Source organism: Sprattus sprattus, assembly GCF_963457725.1.
Source record: "Sprattus sprattus genome assembly, chromosome: 20".
Classification (NCBI taxonomy): Eukaryota; Metazoa; Chordata; class Actinopteri; order Clupeiformes; family Clupeidae; genus Sprattus; species Sprattus sprattus.
In genome coordinates, this window is record NC_137918.1 from 20,182,670 (window position 1) to 20,204,764 (window position 22,095).

Sequence of the window (22,095 nt, forward strand, 5' to 3'; positions counted from 1 at the left end):
TTCTCTTGCAGGGATTTAAATATATTTATGATTATGCACCTCATTGGTCAAAAAGGTCTTTTTCTACTTGAACCTTCAACTAAATGTAATCTCATCTCTAAGTTACACATATGGGTTACTTTATATCCCAGTTGATGTGCAGATTTTACACTCAGGAATTTATATAATGTTTCTATATTATGCCCATATCTTATACGTTGCCTTCTGTACTTTTTCAAGTGGGCTAAATTCTGGGTTGTAACAGCATTTAGGGTAAACCTGCTGGACTATAAATAGAGCCAGGTGTACTAAAGGACTGATCAGGAATAAGGATAACCCACAGGAGTCACCAAGCAAAGATCACATGGATTTCTGTTGTTGAAGTATGCAACAATTATTGTTTAATTTTAGACAAACATCTAAGACACTTTAAGACTAATTTACATGCTTTCTCCTTTTAAATATATTGTAAATGGTGTGTGTGTGTGTGTTTGTGTGTGTGTGTGTGTGTGTGTGTGTGTGTGTGTGTACATGTGGTGTGCATACAGTACTTACCAATATTGGGGTGTTTCAAAAGACGGCAAATCCTGGCCTCTCTCTCCAGTTTCTGATGATCTATGAAAAAGACAGACAGACAGAAAAAGAAAGATAAGGAGGAGAGAAAGAGAGGAGACATCCGTTACCTTCTCCTCTCATTTCACCAGGAGAGGGCGCCTATTGTGGGAGCGATAATACACGCCAGCTGGCGAGCGCTGACTGCTGAAAGCTCTATAAATAAACACCATGCGCCCCCCCCCCCCCCCCCCCCCCCCCCCACCTCCAAAACCCCCACCTCCCATGCCTCAATACTGACAACTCTTCCCTCTTCTAATCTCCAAGATAAAGATGCTAAACTTAACTTCAAAATGTGACCTAATATTAAGAGATAAGAGTCAGATGTAACAGTGTGCAACAACACAAACAGGACGAACCACTGTAGTCACACGCCTCTCAAAAGGGCACAAGACTATCAGAGGGTGCTGTCTGAAATCGTGACATGCTGTTGCAGGCACATGAATCGAACCAGTTGCATTCACAGTCGTGGAACATGATTTAAATTGCGACATGATGGGAATGTGGCTTGATTCCCCTCACAAGACTGCTATCCCTGGAAACCTGAATGATTCCAAACATCAGTCTCAAATGGCTGTCATAAGATTCACGGTTCTGAAAAGGCCATTCAGTCCAGAGAGCCACCAAACCTGGTGAGACGAGAAGTGTGCCGTATTAATCTGAACCAGAGAGGAGGCGACCCATTTCGGTTCTGCCTAAGGACACACACATAGAGGAGAGTTTTTTTTTTTTTTTTTCAAATAAAATAGGACGTCTATTTTTTCGTCCCTGTCCTCAGCTGGGTAGTAAACTGTCCCTTATCACTCTTTTCTTTTTCTATCCTATATTTTTTATTTTAACATTTTGCATTTCCTCCCCTAAAGGTTAGACAGCAGGCTTACACCTTTCCAGACAATAACAAAAAAGCGATCACCACAACATTTTATAGTTATTTTTATCCCTACATTACCCTTCAGGCCCAGGACAAATGACTAAGAATTCCTCTTTCTCTTTTTCTGTCACCTTACCTCTCTCTTTCTTTCACTCTCACACTCTCTCTTGTTTTTCCTTTCCTCCACAGGTAGCCCTCCTACCAGCCAGCCGGACATCTGTTGTCTAGCAACTCCTCCACCAATCATGGGGCTAGCCCTCTCCTCTCTGCAGTGGAACCACCCTTGCATGCAAATGGCAGACCCCAGGAGCCTCAGACGACGACTCAACTCAACGAAAAAAACTTCTGAAGTTCAGTCCTCTGCTCTGAAAGAAGATTCTACAACCCTAATCTCTTACAACTCATTTTTAGATAATGACCTTGAGGTAGTCTTACAAAGGGTTGCAACACATACCAAGACTTGTTTGCTGTAGTAATACCAACTGGGCTATAACTAACATTTATAGCCAAAGACTAATTTCATCTGACACCTACAGCAAATGGACCTAGATAATGTCTATATTTAGCTATGTATCACTAATGACACCGTATCTCAGATTTGATACATGAATATGCAGTTTGATTTAAATGTATTTTGATTTAAAAGGTACTGTAACTGACACTACTAGAGAGGTAAAATTGTATAGGATTTTGCATGGGATCAATTAGGAACCAATTAGCACCCCAGAGTTACAACACTGATCTCATCTGTCATTAGCAATAAGCAGTTAACTAGCATTTAGCAGTCTCATCTGACATTAGCGATGAGCAGTTAACTAGCTTTTAACAGTCTCATCTGCCAGTAGGGATGAGCAGTTAATTAGCCTTTAGCAGTCTCATCAGTCCTTAGCAATGAACAATTGACTAGCTTCTAGCAGTCTCATCTGACATTAGCAATGAGCAGTTATCTAGCCTTTAGCAGTCTCATCTGACATTAGCGATGAGCAGTTAACTAGCTTTTAGCAATTTTCAAATAGACTGAAACTTAGAAATGTGGGAACATAAGGCTGTGGGAACATAGGGCTGACCCCTTCCCGCTCACCCAACCTCCCCTTGCCAGCCAGATGAAAGCTTTCTGATGAGTTTGGACTTGCAGGGCAAAAAGACACAACCCGCTATGATGTTTCTAAATGTACTATTTATTAACATAACCTAATCAATAGCTGATCATATTTCTTTTGAGCGACAGTGTTACATGAAAGCTGTATCCTATGTCTTTGTGGCCAATTCGTCATTTGGAAAAAAATAATTTGACTGCAATAACAGACCTTAAACTACATACTCCAGGAAAACATTGGATTGCAAAGTGACAATAATTTCTAATGTCATATCAGCATCATTTATCTGTCTACACAGAGTTTTGTGCTTCAGTGAGCAACCATCCTCAAGATGAAACAAGATGTGGTGAACATGATCTCCTGTATAACTTTACTATATTTAACTGTATTTGCCAGATTAGCTGCAGTGCTACAGTAAGTCATCTGCTATAGTAAGACATCTACCTTTCCTAGCATAGCAAAAGGGAGATTCATGTTTCAAATCTGTACCTCAAGTAGTCACACTATATGGACAGCTTGTCATCTTCTCTTTTCAGAGGCTGTATGTGCACTGGATCTGCAGGTATGGTTAGTTGTATGTTGGGCCAAACCCTCTATTGTTCTCTCTCTCTCTTTTCTCTCTTCTCTCTCCCTGCACTTCTCTCTTCTTCTCTCTTCTATCTCAACCTCTTCTCTCTCTCTACTCTATTCTTCTCTCTCAACCTCTTCTCCTTCTAAGCTATTCTTCACTCTCAACCTCTCTCTCTCTACCTCTTCACTCCTCTGTCTCTACTTGTCTCTCTCTGCCTCTTCTTTTTTACCTCTTCTCTCTCTACCTCTCTTCTTTCTTTACTTTGTTCTTATGTCTCAACCTCTTCTCTTTGCACTCTATTCTTCTCTCTCAACCTCTCTATCGCTTCTTCTTCTTTCTTCTCTCTCTACCTTTTCTCTCTCTACCTCTCTCTCCCATCTCTCTCTCTCTCTACCTCTCTTCTCTGTGTGACTCTTCTCTCTCTTTGCTCTTTCATATTGGAGTCTTCCTCACCAGTTACCGCACTGCAGCAGGGTTGTGTGTGTGTGTGTGTGAGTGTGAGTGTGTGTGTAAGAGAGACAGAGAGTGAGAGAGAGAAAGTGTGTGTGTGTTTTTTCTTTTTTTTCATTGCCACTGCTCTGAGAGATTAATGACAGATTTGATATCTTTCCTCCCTCTCTCTCTCTCTCTCTCTCTCTCTCTCTCTCTCTCGCTCTCTCTCTCTCTCTCTCAGTCTCCCTCTCATTCACTCACACACATCCTCAAACACACACACATTTAAAACCAGTAAATCCCTGAAGTGAATGACGAATCCTGACCCGCTAACTCCCTCGAGACCAGCATGCCATTCTGCCATTCTACCCAGCCCTATGGTCCCTGCCTAAAGCAGAATACAGCACTCTCTCGTCATCAGTGTGACCAGTCCAGCTAGGAGTTATTAGCTGGGTATTCCAGCACTCTGACATTGATGCTGATGCTTCCAGCTGATATGACATTGACATGTGTTGTAAACAAACATATTTTTTTTACCATCCAAAGCAATGAACACATTAATATCTATATTTCATACGTCATGTTAACATTTAGCACCGTAACTCACAAAATACCATCTATAGGTCTACCATCACTTATCAGAAATGTGCTATTATTAGATTAGCATTAGTGATTATTTAAACACATACTTTGTGTAAACGGATATAAATACAACTAAAGCACAGCTTTTTTCCTGAAATCTATTTTCCCGTAGCTTCCAGTGAGAGTTATTCACATCCACGAGGCCCAATGCTCCCAATCTAATCATCCCAGGATCAACCTCCACCGCTTCCAGATGGCTTCTGAAAGTGGAAAGATGTTCAAGAGCCCACAACTAATTCCATTTCACAGCCTTGCATAAAATAGCAGTTGTTCAGTGAGTGAAACGGTAGGCTCTATACTAGACCCAATACCTTGCATATTTTCATGGCTGTTCCACATAATAATAAATATTGATTCACTTCCAGTTATCCGCTGTAGGCCTACCAGAATCTCACATTAGCTGTAAGATATTAATGAACACATATCCTCTGCACAAATTGTCTCTGTCACACTCGAACTGTGACAAACTCACACACACACACACATATGCATAAACACACACACACACACACACACACACACACACACACACACACACACACACACACACACACATGCATAGACACATGCATACAGCACACATTCCTGTTATGTCCCTGATTGCTGCCATGGCCCATTTTCACAGCTCAGAGTTGAGTTGTTTTTTTAAGTCAAAGAGGCTGTGTGGATGAGGTGAGGTTGCAGGCCTCCACTGGGGGATTTTATAAGAACACATTTTCACTTTGCTTTCACACTGTCCCTGAAAACGCACATACGTGCACGTGAACGCATTGACACACACACACACACACACACACACACACACACACACACACACACACACACACACACACACACACACACACACACACAATAACAAATACTAAGGTCACTGAAGACACACACCTGACCTGATATGCATATGTGTAAAATCTAACATACATAGTTACCAGATTCAAACAGAGGTAGAGAAATTGACTCAAGCTAAATCCATAAAGGGTCTGTGGTGCTCCACATGTTATGCTGTTGCTGGATAGATGGATGGATGGATGGATGGATGGATGGATGGATGGATGGATGGACGGATGGATGGACGGATGGATGGATGGACGGATGGATGGATGGATGGATGGATGGATGGATGGATGGATGGACGGACGGATGGACGGATGGACGGATGGATGGATGGATGGATGGATTGATGGATGGATGGATTGATGATGGATGGATGGATTGATGGATGGATGGATTGATGATGGAGGCATGAACCATGGAAACAACATTGGGAATGTATTCCCCTTTGAGGTTCTCCTTGACATCTTTGAAGCCTATGGTTCTACAAAGAACCTTTTCCACAAAAGGAACACTTTAGTGTCCGCCATCTGTTGTGTTCATGATGCACTTCAAAGATGAAAACTGTTCAAATGTGGTGCTCACTAGAAGTGGAAGAAAAAAAACAATACAGTGTAGTATTGTGATATTTTTCAGCGCAACATTATATTCATAGAGCAGCGCCAAGTATCGCAATATTTATATAGTCAATAATATGATTTTTTTTTTTATTTTGGTACATACATCCACCCTGATAACAGAGCACTATTCCACAAGACAGAGCAAGACCTTGTTCTTCTTTTGCGTCACAGTTAAGTCGAGAACAAGTGTACTGCGCCAAGATGGCTGCAGAGACTCCTAGTATGATAAGCGTAATATATGGGAGAAATTAATTGCAATGTATAGCAGAATCGCTTCACAATACTTCCTGTATCATAAAATGTGAAGAAACTCAATAACATCAAAGTGTGGCCCAAATATTGGGATAGTGTCGTACCATCGCCACTGTAGCAGTTTCTACCCCTAGTGCTCCCAAGGGCAGAAACAGTGAATATAAGCTAAACATCTTTTGTGGAGGTGAAGGATAGATGGACGGAAATATCGAAAAGAGAAAAAGAGGCACAGAAACACAGCGAAGTCCGCATCTAATCCAAAATAACGGAGGTGTATCCAAATGAATTGGCCTACATCACAGACATTTATTTTTCTGCAAAAACCCATGGGCCCTGCATAGGCCTAGGGATGCCAAAGCCAACAATAAACCAGGATGCAGAGGCAATGAGCCTTTATGTCGCTATAAAGGTAAGCAAACATATAAGGTAAAACACCAGAGACTCACAGCGGATACTCCAGTGAATCAAACCATCAGACTTTCATTACAGTAAGATTTGGAAGTGCCTTCTTGCCCTTCTTCCAATTGCCAGGTCAGAGGGGGCGAGAGCGGAGTAGGAGGGTAGGTGCAACCTCTCCGAGTCTGAGATAGAGAGAGGCTCTAATTAAGAGTGCCCCAGCTATCTCCTCAGAATTCCATGCCCTAGTTCGTCAAACTGGAGATTTTTTTTTTCATGAAGTAGGCTAGCACAGCAGTCTTTCCTGTGCTGCTCTGCTAACTACTTCCTGCTGCAAACAGGACAGCTATCGCATAAAGAGCAAGGATGGAATCGTGGAAACAAGGTTCACTCTTGGATTTAAGGTGAGGTCTGGATAAAGAATATCTAGAAAATGCCACAATCACTAGATCTACTGTAATAATGAATACATTTCAAACATTTGTGTTTAATGCATACTGTAGCCATGCAATAAGTCAAATTAAATATTCTGATAAAATGACTAAATATGCACTTCTCCGATGATGTAAAATGTTATGACAATGGTATGCTCATATTTACAAGTTTGAGAGTGTCTGTGTGTATGTTTATGGAGACCACAGTATGTATATTTTGCATACCCAGTCTGTGATATGGCCCCCCTGCCCTTATTCTCTCTTTCTCTCTTTCACTCACTCACTCTGCTTCTTTCTCTCTCTCTTTCACTCATTCTCTCTCTCTCTCTCTCTCTCCTCTACTGTTTTATGCACAGGTCGAGGGAGGACATGAATGGAGAATAAACAATGAGTACACACTCACACATTTACTTTCCTCTTACAAAACTGGAAATTCTACTGAAAAGAAACCAAACCATTACTTTCGACGCCAATACAATGTGGGCAAACATTCTCACAGCAATATGCTATTTATCTACTATGTGATTGAGGATGGCAGAATGACAACAAACGAACATTCTGTTGGTGAATGAAGAACGAGACATTATACGAGGAAGGAAGCAAATAGATACGTTTCTAAAACAAAATTGACATGCTGAGGCATCAAAAGAGTATGGTGGGACATTTTTGTTGCTACTTTTGCCATGTTAGTCAACATATGGTCCTTCTCATGTAAAAGCGTAGGCTACTACTGTATAGGCTAAAGCTCGCTAGCTGGCTGGTTAGCCACTACAGTAAGCTTTTTGTAACTTTAAGTGAATATCAGCCAGCTGAGTAAATAAAACAAAGACAGCTAGCTAGTTGAAGTAAGAATCTTTAAGACTTTAAGGACTTAAAACATGTCTTTGCTACCAAGAAGGTGCATCAGATGGCAACACAAGGGTTTGAATTCACAGTGAAGGGGCCAATGTTGTGTTTACCTTTTTACATTCACTCACTTAGCCTACATGTGATTGTCAGCAGATCGTCGCTTACTAAACGCTGATTTTAAAACTGATTGTCAACAACTTTTCACTTTTACATTTGCTAACTTAGCAAGTTTAGAAATTATTATTATCTTATGTGTTAATAGGCTAGGCTATTAATGTGATATGATTTTATACAAGTCTGTATTTTCAATGTTTTTAAATGAGATCATGCATGCAGTCCCTGTGTATCTGTGTGTGTCTGAGAGAGTGAGAGAGAGAAAGAGAGAAAGAGAGAGAGAGAGAGAGAGAGAGAGGTAGAGAGAGAGAGAGAGAGAGAGAGAGAGAGTGGGCTGGGGGGGTGGGAATCTATGCAGGGATGCTATTTTAGGGCTTATCGCAGAAAGAGGTTAAGACCATCTCTGCCGTGCCTGAGAGTCCAGTGTGGTAAACCCTCTGCAGACATGCCAGTAGAAAAAGAGAGGAAAAAAAGAAAGAAGGACAGATGTACATGCAACAAAAAAAAGACTAAAAAAACCACCACACTGCATGGATCTGTATTTTTGGAAAAGCCATCCCAGCATGCAGTTGTCCTGTTACTGATCCCTCTGCCTGGGTGTCCATTTCAACACCCGTAGCCAGCAAGGGGACAGAGAGTGGAAGAGAGAGAAAGAGAAAGAGAGAGAAAGCGAAAGAGAGATAGAGGAAGAGAGAGACACATAGAGAGAAAGAGAGATAGGGGAAGAGAGAGAAAGAAAAAGAGAGAGAAAGAGAGATAGGGGAAGAGAAAGAGAGAGAAAGAGAGATAGGGGAAGAGAGAGAGAGAGAAACAGAAAAGGAGAGAGAGGGAGGTCAGCAGAAGAGAGGAGAATCAGAGGAAAATGTTAGTGGGAGGATAATATAAAGACAAAAGAAACAGCATATGGCAGGAAGAAAATCAGCCAAAGAGATATGAGAGAAAGGATCAATTGTGAGAGCAGCAAACTGAAACTAGCCAATTGACAGACTCCAACACCCTGACGATCATTAGGACCAAAAATAGACATCTTGTGCAAAAACAACCTCCTGGTTTGCCATTCTCACCAACGTAGAAAATACAAGGACAGTTTTATCTAATCTAAAGGAATCTCTTCAGAATCAGAATCAGAATCAGAAATTAGAAACAGAATTTCTTGAAAGACACATAACCACTGACTGAGACTCCACACAATATGCACAGCAACAATCTAGTTGAAACTCCACCCTGATCAACCCAAAAGGGCAGAGGATGCAGAAGATTCTCCTGGTAAACAAGAACAGATGAGAGCGAAGCCATTGGCTCTTATAGGTGAACACAATCTAGAGCTCAGAGGAGATGATTGGTTCAGAGATGTAGCAGAGTTCAGCCACAGAGGACATGATTGGCTCTCAGGAGAGGGCAGGCTCTGGAATTGGTTGTTCTGCTCCCTCCTGTGCAGGCCTTCAGGCAAACAGGCCAACGGCAACAATTACAGTGACGGATATGAAAGAACTGGGTCGCCTCTCCCCCGGCTCAACCCTACAAGGAATAAGACCAGCCAAAGCCGTGGAATCAATATCAACACACGCACGCACGCACGCACGCACGCACGCACGCACGCACGCACGCACACACGCACACACACACACACACGCACACACGCACACACACGCACTCACCCCTCTACACACATACACACACACAAACTTGCTGAGACACACATCTCTGAAAATGGACTCATATTCCTCAAAGAAGCAATACACACATAATATAATTATATATCTATGTATCCCACCACAAGCGTACACATTTAGCACACACACAAACACACACACTCATACAGAGAGAGAAAGAAAGCGAGAGAGAGAGAGTGAGAGAGAGAGAGAGATAGAGAGGAGTGGTTCATGGCTTTTCATACTGATTCTATCTTTTCACCTCTCTACCTGATCTGTATTTGAATGTCCACTACTTGCATCCTGGCATCTTGTCACTGTGCAACACCAGCAAGGGTTAACCCACCTCTGGCATCTTGTCACTGTGCAACACAAGCAAGGGTTAACCCACCTCTGGCATCTTGTCACTGTGCAACACAAGCAAGGGTTAACCCACCTCTGGCATCTTGTCACTGTGCAACACAAGCAAGGGTTAACCCACCTCTGGCATCTTGTGACTTTGCAACACCAGCAAGGGTTAACCCACCTCTGGAATCTTGTCACTGTGAAACACCAGCAAGGGTTAACCCACCTCTGGCAGAGAGCTTCTTGGTGTTGATGATCTTGGCAGCAAACTCCTGACCATTCGAAATCTTCACACATCGTCTGACGATCGAAAAGGCTCCCCTTTTGAAGTAAAAGGTAAAGGAAAGAGGAAAATGGTCTATAAAGTGGGGATGAATGAACAACAACTGAAGATGGTAACCAATGCATGTTGTTTAACAGCTAAACCCAGCATATGGACCAGCCTGCCACAGCTGTGTCATGACAACATTAACGTATTTCTATGAAGATAAAATATAATTTTCCGCAAGGAAATGCCTATGAAAATACTATAGGCAGCTTGTGCAGTACAGTTAGCATTATGAGATATTAAGTATAGTCTCCATAGCTAAACATGTGTAAAATCCCCTCAGCATCCCCTCAAATGCCTCTCTTTTGTGTCAGATCTACTGCATTTTTTCCGTTTCGGGAGCAAGCAAGCGTTGTGATTTTACATGCATCGACAGGCCACTGTTTTGACCGAAAGCACTCCAAATTGTGATGATTAACTAACGGTAGCTTGCACAAACAGAAGCATATTATTTCCAGACGTCAAACCAAACATTTTATTATAATAATGTACGCACATAGGCCAAAATGCATATACATGTGTGATTGTAACGTGATCTGGCGACACTAGGCATGACAGAGCAGAGAATTGCCTTATCTTCAGACTATGTGGCTTAAGGGAATCTCCGGGTCTGATCGGCATTGACAGAGGGTGGGATGCGGATAAGGACTGTAAAAGTCACCCTGTGCGTCCCCTGTTCCCTCCTCTGACCCCCCACTCTCACCACAACCACCACCACCTTTCCATCTGAACGGAATCCCCAACCCGATAATTAACCGAGCCTCGCCTGGCTGCAAAGGAATGTGGTTGCGCCCGGCTGCTGTCGCATTACCATGTGTATTTCTGTCTCCAGAGGAGAGACTTCTCGACACCCCGATACCTTTCATTCTGCATGAGTCACAATAAACGGTCACCATTTACGGACCAATACATAAACCATTGAAAAACAAATGACAACCAATGTTCGATATGATGTAAAAGTCTAAAAAGCAAGGTTCAGGTAGGTAGGCTACCATTGAACACGTTAGTCTTTGTTAGGTGGTGGAGAGCAGTCGAATCAAGGCCGATGTGTCATTTATTTTTGTCCGTTTCAATGGCGCTTTGGAGTAGTAAATGAATATAAGATCAAACATTCATCACACATCGACGCCCCCAGTCACAGACGAGATGATAAACAAGCATTTAAGCCTTACGCACAGCAGTTGGCAATAATCTACGCATCTCAAGGCAAGGTTGTCAAATTACATAATCACACATTTGCTGCCATTCTTAGTAAATTAACAAAAGGCTTACTTTCCAAGCTCTTCGAATAGCTGGTATTCGTCGGTAAATCTCGTACAAATGGTTAGGGCCATTCTGACCGATATTGGCGGCGCGGAGATGGGAGAGGAACGCACGCAGTGATTCCAAAGACCAGGCGAATCCGTTAGGGTCGTTCCTCGGTATGAGAACGAAAAATAGGGGGGGGGGGAAATAGGACGGCTCGCGGGGAAAAAAGGAGAGGTGGTCCCTGCAGCGTCCTATGGCGCGACCACCACTGTCACCTTCACTGGGATTGAGGACCGCACAAAACAGACGCTTTCTTTAATATGCAATGGCTGTGTTCACTCATTGTGTGTGCATGTATCCATTCCCAAACGTTTCCTGCTGAGCAGCAGTGTCGTTGGGTTTGAGACAGGCACCGCACCACACCTCCCCCATTTCTGCCCCGCCCTCCAGTGCAGAGCAGGACACACGCACTTTCTTCTTCTTATTAACGATATTATTATTATTAATTATTATTATTAATAATAATAATCAGCATCATAATGATGATGATAATAATAATAACAATTATAAACATAATCTTTGCTTCATAGATTCATAATCAGCTCTGTTCTGATCATCATATTAAGACATAGGTAGACAGACAGTTTGAATAAGATTGATTTGTGAGTAATTATATCAACACTCTAGATAGATAGATAGATAGATAGATAGGAGATATACATTTTATATAAAGAGAGATGTCTGAGAGAGCGAGGTCCACTTTGCAGGGTACAAGGTAAGTAAGTTCAGTAAGTAAATGTACTGGACTGTGTGTGTGTGTGTGTGTGTGTGTGTGTGTGTGTGTGTGTGTGTGTGTGTGTGTGTGTGAGAGAGAGAGAGAGAGAGAAAGAGAGAGCAAGGGCATTGCAACTTTCATCTATTCCAAGATCACCTTTTTTCCTATACCTCATCCACCCCTACCCACTGCTAAGAGTCTCACACTACTACAGTATGCACTTCCACTTTCTGCTGGCTTAATAGATTGAGTAGTAAATTATGAGTACTCTTTGTGTTCTTTTATTTGCTCATTTGTAAAGCACTTTAAATTACCAATGTTCATGAGTTGTGCTACATAAGTAAACATACCTTGCCTTGTCTTTGCTCTCAATACGTCTCTTAATTTACTGTAGCGTGAGTGTTGTTCCTCAGTTGTGAATTGCTTTGAATGAAAATGTCTGCCAAATAAATGAATGTAATGTACAGTTTATGGAGAAAGGTGAGAAAATGGATCGATAAAGACACAGTGCTGGCGAACATCGCAGCCAAGTTTAATATTTGTTGGCCAAGTTTAATATTTGTAAGCCAAGTTTAATATTTGTTATCTTGCCATCTCTTATCTGACCTATTGCTTACTGTAGTTTTGTATAATTGTTTGAATATTACTTCATGCTTCTTTATTTCAGCAGATAATGTTGTCTGGTCCCTTGTACTTTGTCCACGATACATTGCATAAAAGTTACATGGAAACAATAGATGACACAACCGATCAAGTTAGAAAACAGCCGAATTTGAGAAATAAACGTATAAGTAATGTTACCTTGGTGGCACTATCTAGAGATTCTCCCAGTGGCGGTCCGTCAGGGCCTTCAAGGCCTTCTCTGCTGGCCTAAACATCATCAGAAAATAAATGTAATAAAATAAATTTAATTTTAATATTTTCTTTTCATAAATATGTATTAAATGATTCCCCATAGTCCATTATCTTCATTTCATGCTTCCAGCGTTGTTCATTTATGTTAGAGCTTTCATCCAATCATATTTCCGCTATCATGTGTTGCCACGCTCCTTTAAATCTTCCCAGAGAACAGAAATCTTCCCTGAGGCCTTCAGAATTCACATTGAAGGCCCGTGTACATCTGATTGGCTATCACAACTTGCTGTTTCAGTTAATTTAAGTTGAATGAACTGAAACAGACAGTTGTGACAACCAATCAGATTTCGAGTTGGCGACACTGGGCCTTCTAGAAGGCCCGGAAGATTTCTTTCCTCGTGTTGAACGTGACACGTAAACGTCCTTTGATTGGATACTGAGGCAGACCGGTGCAGTGCTTCAGTGCTCAGTTTAGCTGGCTAAAACGACGTACATCGGTTTCAATGCTTATTCTTCTAGTTGTTTCAATTGGTAAGACTAAATATAATTACATTAACCAACTCAAATAAATTAGTTTACACAAACTTGATAATTCCAGTTTTTGATACAATTACAACGCCATTTTCAAGACGGAACTTTCAAGAAAAACTGGATATCGTGAGGATGGGAAGTTTAATGAAACTGCTTTGCAGGTGGGACAATGCGATGTTACTTGTTAAACTTGTTAAACCTCACATTGAGTCACATAGGCTACTTTTGGTGGACTTAATAAAACTTTGTAGACTAATCCCTGAAAATCGCCTTTTATTTTTAAGTTGTGACAGTAATATCCAAGCGATCATATAACTTAGAGTTTACTACTCTTAATGTATTGTTAATACGGGTGTATTGATTTGAAATGCTCCGGAAATATTAATAAAGTCTGTTGTACTCGACTATGTTAAGGTGATGCAATGCTCACTTATACTGCCTTTCTGTATAAAATATACTGGTTCGAGAGCCATGGCGTCATAATGATGGTATTAGGAGGTGGATTCACTCAGTTTAACATCGTGTAGGACATCGCTGAAGGCCTAGTCGTGAAATGCACGGACCGCCACTGGATTCTCCACTGACCTGCCTATTACCAACCAACAGAGGGAGTATTTTACCCGCAAATATGCTCAGTGCAGTTTCAGGAAAGTCAACAGCAAAATAGCCTTACAAACCGAATTTCAACTCTGGTTGAAGATGAAATCATCTGATTTCAGGCAATGCAAAAAACATGTGATGTTGCAAGTTACAACCTTATATGTCTATATTAATACTGATCGGCACAGGGTTATGTTGACTTATACGGCAATAGTTGATGTTAAAAGAAACATTCCAGAGAGACAGACCTGACCAGAAGCATTTACGGGATGCTTTCACGGGCAGTAGTGTTTTTTGAATATGTGTATTTTGATTTGGTATGTCATTCTCAGTGACCTAGTTGGTCACTCTTCTGTTGTTTTGCTTGACCAATAGAGGGAGCAGCATATTCCAAATTTCACTGAGCTTCTTCACAAATCGGGGCAGACTGGAAACAAAAAGCAACCTGGGAATTTGCTGTCAAGTGGCCCCAGTATTATGTGCCAAATTCGTACTGACAGCAAATGTTTATTGACCAATGTTTCATCAATTAATTTGTATTGTTTGTGTTTGGTTAAGTTCTCCTCCCCACATTTGTGTGTACAGAAAGTAAAAATTCTAAGTTTCCATACAGGTTGTTGCAAAGGACTCCAAACTTTCCCTGTCTGACTTCGGTTCACCTATTTGTTAAAAATGCATAAAACAGACATCTTTTGGATTATCTGGCATGAGCATTAAAGATTGTGGTACTCATTGAATTCAGAACGATCGTCAAAGTCAACATAGGAAAGCACATGTTGGGTAGTATGTATTAACTTTCCATTCTTTTTTTTGTAATGCAAAAATAAACCATTTGAATTCCAACCTGTTATATGTATTGTATTCCAACCTGATCATATGCATTGATGTATTGTTCCCTACCTACTTACAGCCACACAATAACATTCAATAGTACATCTCTAATGGATCTGTGATAGTTCATGTTCCCTCCCTCAAAATATACTGAAAGGATATTAGCAGCTTCTCATTATGTCATAAAAGGGATAATTCGTCAATTGAACAAATGAAAAGTATATTTAACAGTCAAACAAAGCCAAATCACCAAGTTGCAGCATTGAAGAGAAATATAGCGTTAACTTATCAAAACATTTGTAGAGTTAAACTCCCAAACTTAAATTCCCAAACTTCCTGATAGCCAGACATGGCACAGACTATGCACAATTATTACATTTGAAATTCAAAACATTACTGGATATAAGATACATCAGCTACCCTTTAGTACCTAGCTGGTAGGTTACATGTGTGAAGTACAGCCTACATATTCACATTCACTTTGGAGTGCAACCCTTGAAGTGGTCACAATGTAGGATCAGATTTCATCTCTTCTTTCTGAGGGGGAAAGGCAAAGCAAAAACTCTCAAATGTAGCAACTTCAGATGCAGCATAAATAGAATGCGGCTATTATCTGTCTGACAGACGTCATACTTTGTGCTGTTTCTATAACATCAATTAACACTCATATCGTGGTTTGCTCTCAACTTACCTAAACAAGATTTTGTCAATGACCTTTCTAACCCAGGGAGCACGGGAGTCCAAGCAAATCTCCTTACCACTGTCTTTCAATATGGCACTGTCAGGACAGAAAGAAAAGAAGAGAAAATGACATTAACATCACCGAAGGAGTTTTCTGCCCAAATCCAACAAAAGATTGAAAAAGACCCATGGTGGTAGAACCATAGACATGTATAGATAGACACCGCCTCCACTGCTTCAGCCCGTTGCCTCGGCGAAACGCGTCGCCGCCATTTTGGGAAAGGAGCTCTCTGCCGTCAGAGGTCTGTCAGACGTGTCAAACAAGCGCAAGTTGCCAGGAGCTGCGGTTTTTCTGGATAAAAATCACGATAACCTTTTACATTTCGCAACCAATTTAATGGAGTATTCAAAGGTTTATGCTCTACGTGAAGTGTGTGAAAAAGATTTGCCTCTACGTTACTTTGAATCTCGCTAGTCAAATCGCCAGTCATACATGTGCATGGGTCTATGATAAACGCTCACTTTTCTTTCAAAACTCGTGCATTTTGAAAATACTGAGAAGATCTATAAACTATCGAAATAGTGCTTCTTTAGTTGCTAGTATTGACCATCATTAAGAGAAAGAGCATACATCAAATAGTGAGAAATTGGCAGTCAGTGTGTTTTTCATAGTTTAATTCCTTTTCAAGTATGTGCATTAAGAAACCTTGAACAGTGCAATTGGCAATACACAGTTATTTCACAATTATATATTGTGTCAATTGCACTGCATAGATCTGAAAATGTTAAGAGCATGATTGTATATTATGTCAAATTGTACAAATGTACATATATATATATATATATATATATATATATATATATATATATATATATATTAATATGAATATATACTTATACTTAAAATATATTATATTGTATCACATATTATATATATATCATATGTTATTCCATTGCACATTATACTGAGTCATTATATTATATTGTATTATATATATGCTATGTTATTTATATTACAGTTCAACTATTGAGATGTGTAGGCTATGTATATATTGAGATGTGTATATTTGTACTGCTATAGAAATATATAGATTTTTTTTGTAGCCTAATGTTGATTTGTGAAATAACTGTGTATTGCCAATTGCACTGTTCAAGGTTTCTTAATGCACATACTTGAAAAGGAACTATTAAACTATGAAAAACACACTGACTGCCAGTTTCTCACTATTTGATGTATGCTCTTTCTCTTAATGATGGTCAATACGTAGTAACTAAAGAAGCACTATTTCGATAGTTTATAGATCTTCTCAGTATTTTCAAAATGCACGAGCGTTTATTATAGACCCATGCACATGTATGACTGGCGATTAAACGAGCGAGATTCAAAGTAACGTAGAGGCAAACCTTTTTCACACACTTCACGTAGAGCATAAACCCTTGAATACTCCATGAAATTGGTTGCGAAATGTAAAAGGTTATCGTGATTTTTATCCAGATAAACCGCAGCTCCTGGCAACTTGCGCTAGTTTGACACGTCTGACAGACCTCTGACGGCAGAGAGCTCCTTTCCCAAAATGGCGGCGACGCGTTTCACCGAGAAGCAGTGGAGGCGGTGTCTACCTATACATGTCTATGGGTAGAACTGCAGAACTGCAGAACATGATCCGATAGCAAGCACAACAGAACGGTTGTCAGCACTCACATGATCTCTGTGTCTTTGCAGTGAGAGCTTGGGGGAAACAGTTCTACTCTTGCAATCAGTTTCCCAATCCGCCGACTCTCTGTCCCGATGCAGCGACAGCGAGGCTCCACTCCCGGCCCTCGCAGGCTCATACCTGTTGAGTGGAAAGGGTGAATTCAGCATATACCCTTCTCTGAGAAATACCATATTTACAGCACTAGCACAGCTGAGCACACAATACACCACATGCAGCTGAATGGAAATTAGTATCTCTGAGATGCATGCAGACATGGTTGCAATATTTGAGGGTCCTGTGTCAGTAGATCACCTTCTGTAACAACCAGACAGGCCACAAAAAAAGTACAAAAAATGCCAAGTATTTTACTGCTCATTCTGGGTGTAAAGTTAATCTCGCTTTAATGTTTAACTACAGTTCTAGTAACTCCTTGCTAGAGGACTTCCTCAAAAGATTGAATGTCACACAATGTCGAAAAGCTATTGCTTTTTATACAATGGACGTGTAGGTGTGTCATGAGGTTTTAAAATCAGGTATTTCTACCGGACTTTCACAGTTGCTTACTTGGAATGAATTAAGCCCACTCTCTGTCTCACAGGAATGTGAACATTTGAAATTCATAAGAATTCAGAAGAAGCCACGATGACAAATGCGGTCAAATACACATGCTGGTAGATAAACTATAGTAATAATCTTGGCAGCGCTTGTTGCGTGTCGTCGTGGGCGGCGCCCTCTGGTGCCGACCGAATTCCCTGGAATCCCCAGTGACGTCAGTCGCGGCCTGTATTACAGTTTTTTACAATCGGATACACACTAAAATCAAAAGTGTAACACAATTATCAAAACCTTCACTCAAGGAGCAAAACAACGGCTCAGATCTGCACAACTATAAGCACATTTAAACATCACACTTTTTGCGAAACCATACACACAAGTGATTTGCAAAGCACTAAACACACTTTTATGCTTTAGACACAGACGTATATCAAGAGGTCACTTCCTTGCAATTCCAAAACACTCTGTCAAGTTACCACACCTATGAGCCGGTCAAATAAACACAGCCATCAAGTGCCCACACACATGATTGCTTAATTGTAGACACAACAAACAGGTTTAAGCACTATAGAAATGCAGCAGATGAGTAACTGTAATCTGTCTTCAACCAAAATGGAAGGAGTCAAAAGAAGAAGAGTGAGGGTGAGAGGGGGAATCCACAGAGGAGGAGAAGGAGGAAGAGGAAGAGGCCGAGGCCATGCCATGAGGCTGAGGTCAAGGTGGAAGTAGAGGAAGAGGAAGACCTGTAGCAGGAGGAAAATCTGCTCAAAGAAGAAGAAGACCAAATGTATCAAATACAGTAAACTTGAAAGGAGGACAGGCCCATATTCATGCAAGAACAAGATAGAGAGATCATAAACATGCTTTTGGCAAATACGTAATGCTATCAGGCTCAGAGAAATTCAAGCAAACATTATCGGTGACCATGCCATTTTCAATACAGTAATATCCATCAGGTCTCTCAGTCAACACTGGCGACACTGACAAATCTGTACATTTTACTGTAAATGGAATTGTAACCTGTACTGGAAACATCTTTTCACCTTTGTCTGATATTTGCTGAGCTTACAGTGTTATGCACACTACTGAAGTAGCATGAAAAGTGGGACATGTTTTGTTGTGATTCTCCATGTTGACATGTTGACTGATTTGGGTATATGGAGAGAATTACGTAAATAATATTTTCATCAGCATTGGTCTTGGGTAGTGTTTTTACTTTATTGTGTATTTTCACTTTCTCTGTGTACTTCACTTACACTACTCTAATCACTGAGAAGTAGTATTGCTAAAAGTGTTTTAGGTTTATAACACCGTTCCGTTGTCCCCTCCGTGTCTCCCGTAGGCCAAACTGCTTCTCCCTGGTTCGTTGCTTCGTTCGGAGGGTCGGCTCGTCACCCTCTCGTTGTTCCCTTCGTCGTCCGCCACGGTTCCGCGGGTCCCAGCCGGGCACCCAGTATGTTGACACCTCCCCCTTCTTATAGTCCTCCTCTCTGCCCCTCGATCACGTTCATAGGTTAAGTGACAGTCCAGGTGAAAGCATTGGAGTAATTATGCCAATCAGGAGTCTGTGAGAAAAAGTGTTCTATGAAAGCCATGCAATTCACACAGTGCATGTAATGGGAGGATCACAGCAGTATAACTAGTGAATATGAGATCACAACAAATCATTATATTTTATGAGCACAGCAATCCAAGTCATAGCACACAAAAAGTTACAGCCAACTATATTTGCATAACCAGTCAACCTATACAGGCCCAATAGGCTGACATATACTTACAGTATATATAATATATATAAATAGATAGATAGATGGATGTATAGATATATGTATACAGTTTATAGAGAGAGAGGGAATGTGTGTGTTACAGTGTTAATTTTGGCAGCTATTTAAGATTTAGTCTGTCTTTAGACGAAAATGCATATTAGTGTAGTCACATTTAGTAATTTCTATCCTTCTTAGTTTAGTCTAGTTTTCCTTGACGAAAACTCTGAACATTTTAGTCTAGTTTTAGTTGATGAAAACTCATTACATTTTAGTCTAGCTTAAGTCACATTTAAAAGTCCATCTTATAGCCACATTAAACTCCTTTCCTTCTCAGGCCCAGGGACCACTTGTGTTGTGTCAACAACTGCATAATAGTCAAGCTTGCTGTACTTAAATTGTGGATGAAATTAGTTATAAGATACAGATCTACTAGTATATGCCTACAGCTGAATTCCAATAAATTCAATGTAAATAATAATTTTAGGGCAATACAGTATTATCATTAAAATATAAGACAACAGATGATAATAACAGTATTATCATTTAAATATAAGAGAATAGCAAGTGTACATTTTGAAGATTCAAATGATGTGATAGCACAATACAACAACTATGCCTACCTGGCCTTAGAGTTAAATCAACCACATACAGTTCATGTATCCTCCATATGAATTGCTGTGCATTCTGATAACCAACAGATTTAGCTAGACAGATAGTTTTGACAGTTGAAGGTGGTGCCCATGATAATAACAATTACATAAATAGACAGGATATGTAAACCTATCACATTTTTTAATTCTAGTATAACTAACCCAGCTTGCACACTGCCCCGACAAACACCAACATTCTCCAACAAACGCCAGCAAACACCAACAGTCGGGTCAGTGTGTGCCAACAGTTGGTGTTTGTTGGTCGTTGTCGGGTACTGTCGGAAGAGTTTTACATGTTCAGTCGGTTCTGGTAAAGTGGCCAAATGTCTGAACAATGAAGACAGATTTCCAACAAACTCCAACATTCTGAAAGCTCGTTACTTTGACAACTTATCTCAACTCGCCTGCATAACATCCTCAAGCTCTCTTGTGTCGATGAAGTTTACTTTAGTTCTTGACTCACTTCGGAATTTAAAAATCTGAAAATGGTTGGTTTCTGGACCGATGTACGCAAGGATGTACTCCTTGAGTTATAGGAAGAGAGATCCCATCTGTACGACGTGAGGAGTCAGGCATACTCCAACCGAGACAGCAAGAGTGCAACGAGAAACACTGGAGACTACTGGTGAGTAGCTAACTAGTTACAGTGCATGAAATGCCCTGTATTGTTATTACTAGGCTTCTTTTTACAGTGTATCAAATTCCCTGTATTGTTATTCCTTTGTTTCCTATACCTCTTCTTCTTATTCTTTGTACCGACTTCTGCGCTTAATTCAGCTCGAACCGCTAAACTTAGAAACTTACTAAACTTAAACTTTTTAAGATATTACTGTAAAGAAAACCCTCTTCTCTCTGTCCCTTTCCATTCAACTGGAATATTAAGAGACAACTTCCATACTTTACTTTCTCTCACACTCCATCTCTCTTCTTCACTTAATTTTTCTCTCCTTCTTTCAATATGTTCCCTCTCTTTATCTCATTATCCATAGCCACTACTGTTCACTCTTCTATCCTTTTTCTTTCAATTACTTTGTCCATCATTTCCTACACTTTTTTCAACTTTTTTGTTAGCCTTCTTTGACTTTACAGTCATCTATCCTTCCTCACTCCATGTCTCTGCTTCACTCCATCCCTTTTCTCTCCTTCTTTCAATATTTCCCTCTCCTTACTCTTCTTTCCTTTCTGCCTTCAATTACTTTGTCCATCAAATCCTACTCTTCTTTCAACCTTTTTGTCAGCCTTCTTTGACCTTACAGTCCTCTATCGTCCATTCCTTTTACTTCCTCCATACCATGTCTTTATATTCCACTTTATCCATCGATCATTCTAACATAAGGGGCAGCCGTGGCCTACTGGTTAGGGTCTCGGGTTGGTAACCGGAGGGTGGCCGGTCGATCCCCGACCAGTAGGAAAAATGTGGGCGGGGGAAGTGGTAGAGCACTGCTCTCCCATGCCCACATCCACGGCTGAGGTGCCCTTGAGCAAGGCACCTAACCCCGATCACTGCTCCCCGGGCGCCGCCAATGGCAGCCCACTGCTGGGTTAAATGCAGAGGTGGATTTCAGAGTGTGTGTGTCTACACCACCTCTGCCATAGAGAGGACTTTCACTTTCACTTCAACATTACCTCCTCCAGTCCATTCTCTTTCCTATTTTCATTCATTCCCTCTCTCTCTCCAACCTCCATCCACGTGTTTTTCTTCTATCCCTCTTCAACTACTCTTTGTCGCACTCCATCTCTCTACTTCAATTAATTTTCTCTTCTTCTTTCAAACTTTTCCCTCTTCACTCTCTTTACTGTCTCAAGTATTTTGACATTCTAAACAAACTACTTGGCCAAGCATCTTATTCAGAATTGAATCAAGTAAGGATGAGCCACAGT

At 40.7% G+C, this 22,095-nt stretch overlaps 1 protein-coding gene across 3 annotated transcripts in view; it reads right to left on the reverse strand.

Moving 5' to 3' along the window:
* camk2d2 (calcium/calmodulin-dependent protein kinase (CaM kinase) II delta 2) overlaps positions 1-11,426 on the reverse strand; it is a 29,728-nt gene extending 18,302 nt beyond the window's left edge. For all 3 annotated transcript variants that reach the window (XM_080859405.1, XM_080859404.1, XM_080859403.1), the window contains exons 1-3: positions 11,298-11,426; positions 9,924-10,018; positions 535-594 (exon numbers count right to left, since the gene is read on the reverse strand). In XM_080859405.1, coding sequence (XP_080715531.1) covers positions 535-594; positions 9,924-10,018; positions 11,298-11,359 — 217 coding nt within the window. In that variant the 5' untranslated portion in view covers positions 11,360-11,426. The remainder of the gene's footprint in view (positions 1-534; positions 595-9,923; positions 10,019-11,297) is intronic.
* Positions 11,427-22,095: the final 10,669 nt, after the last annotated feature.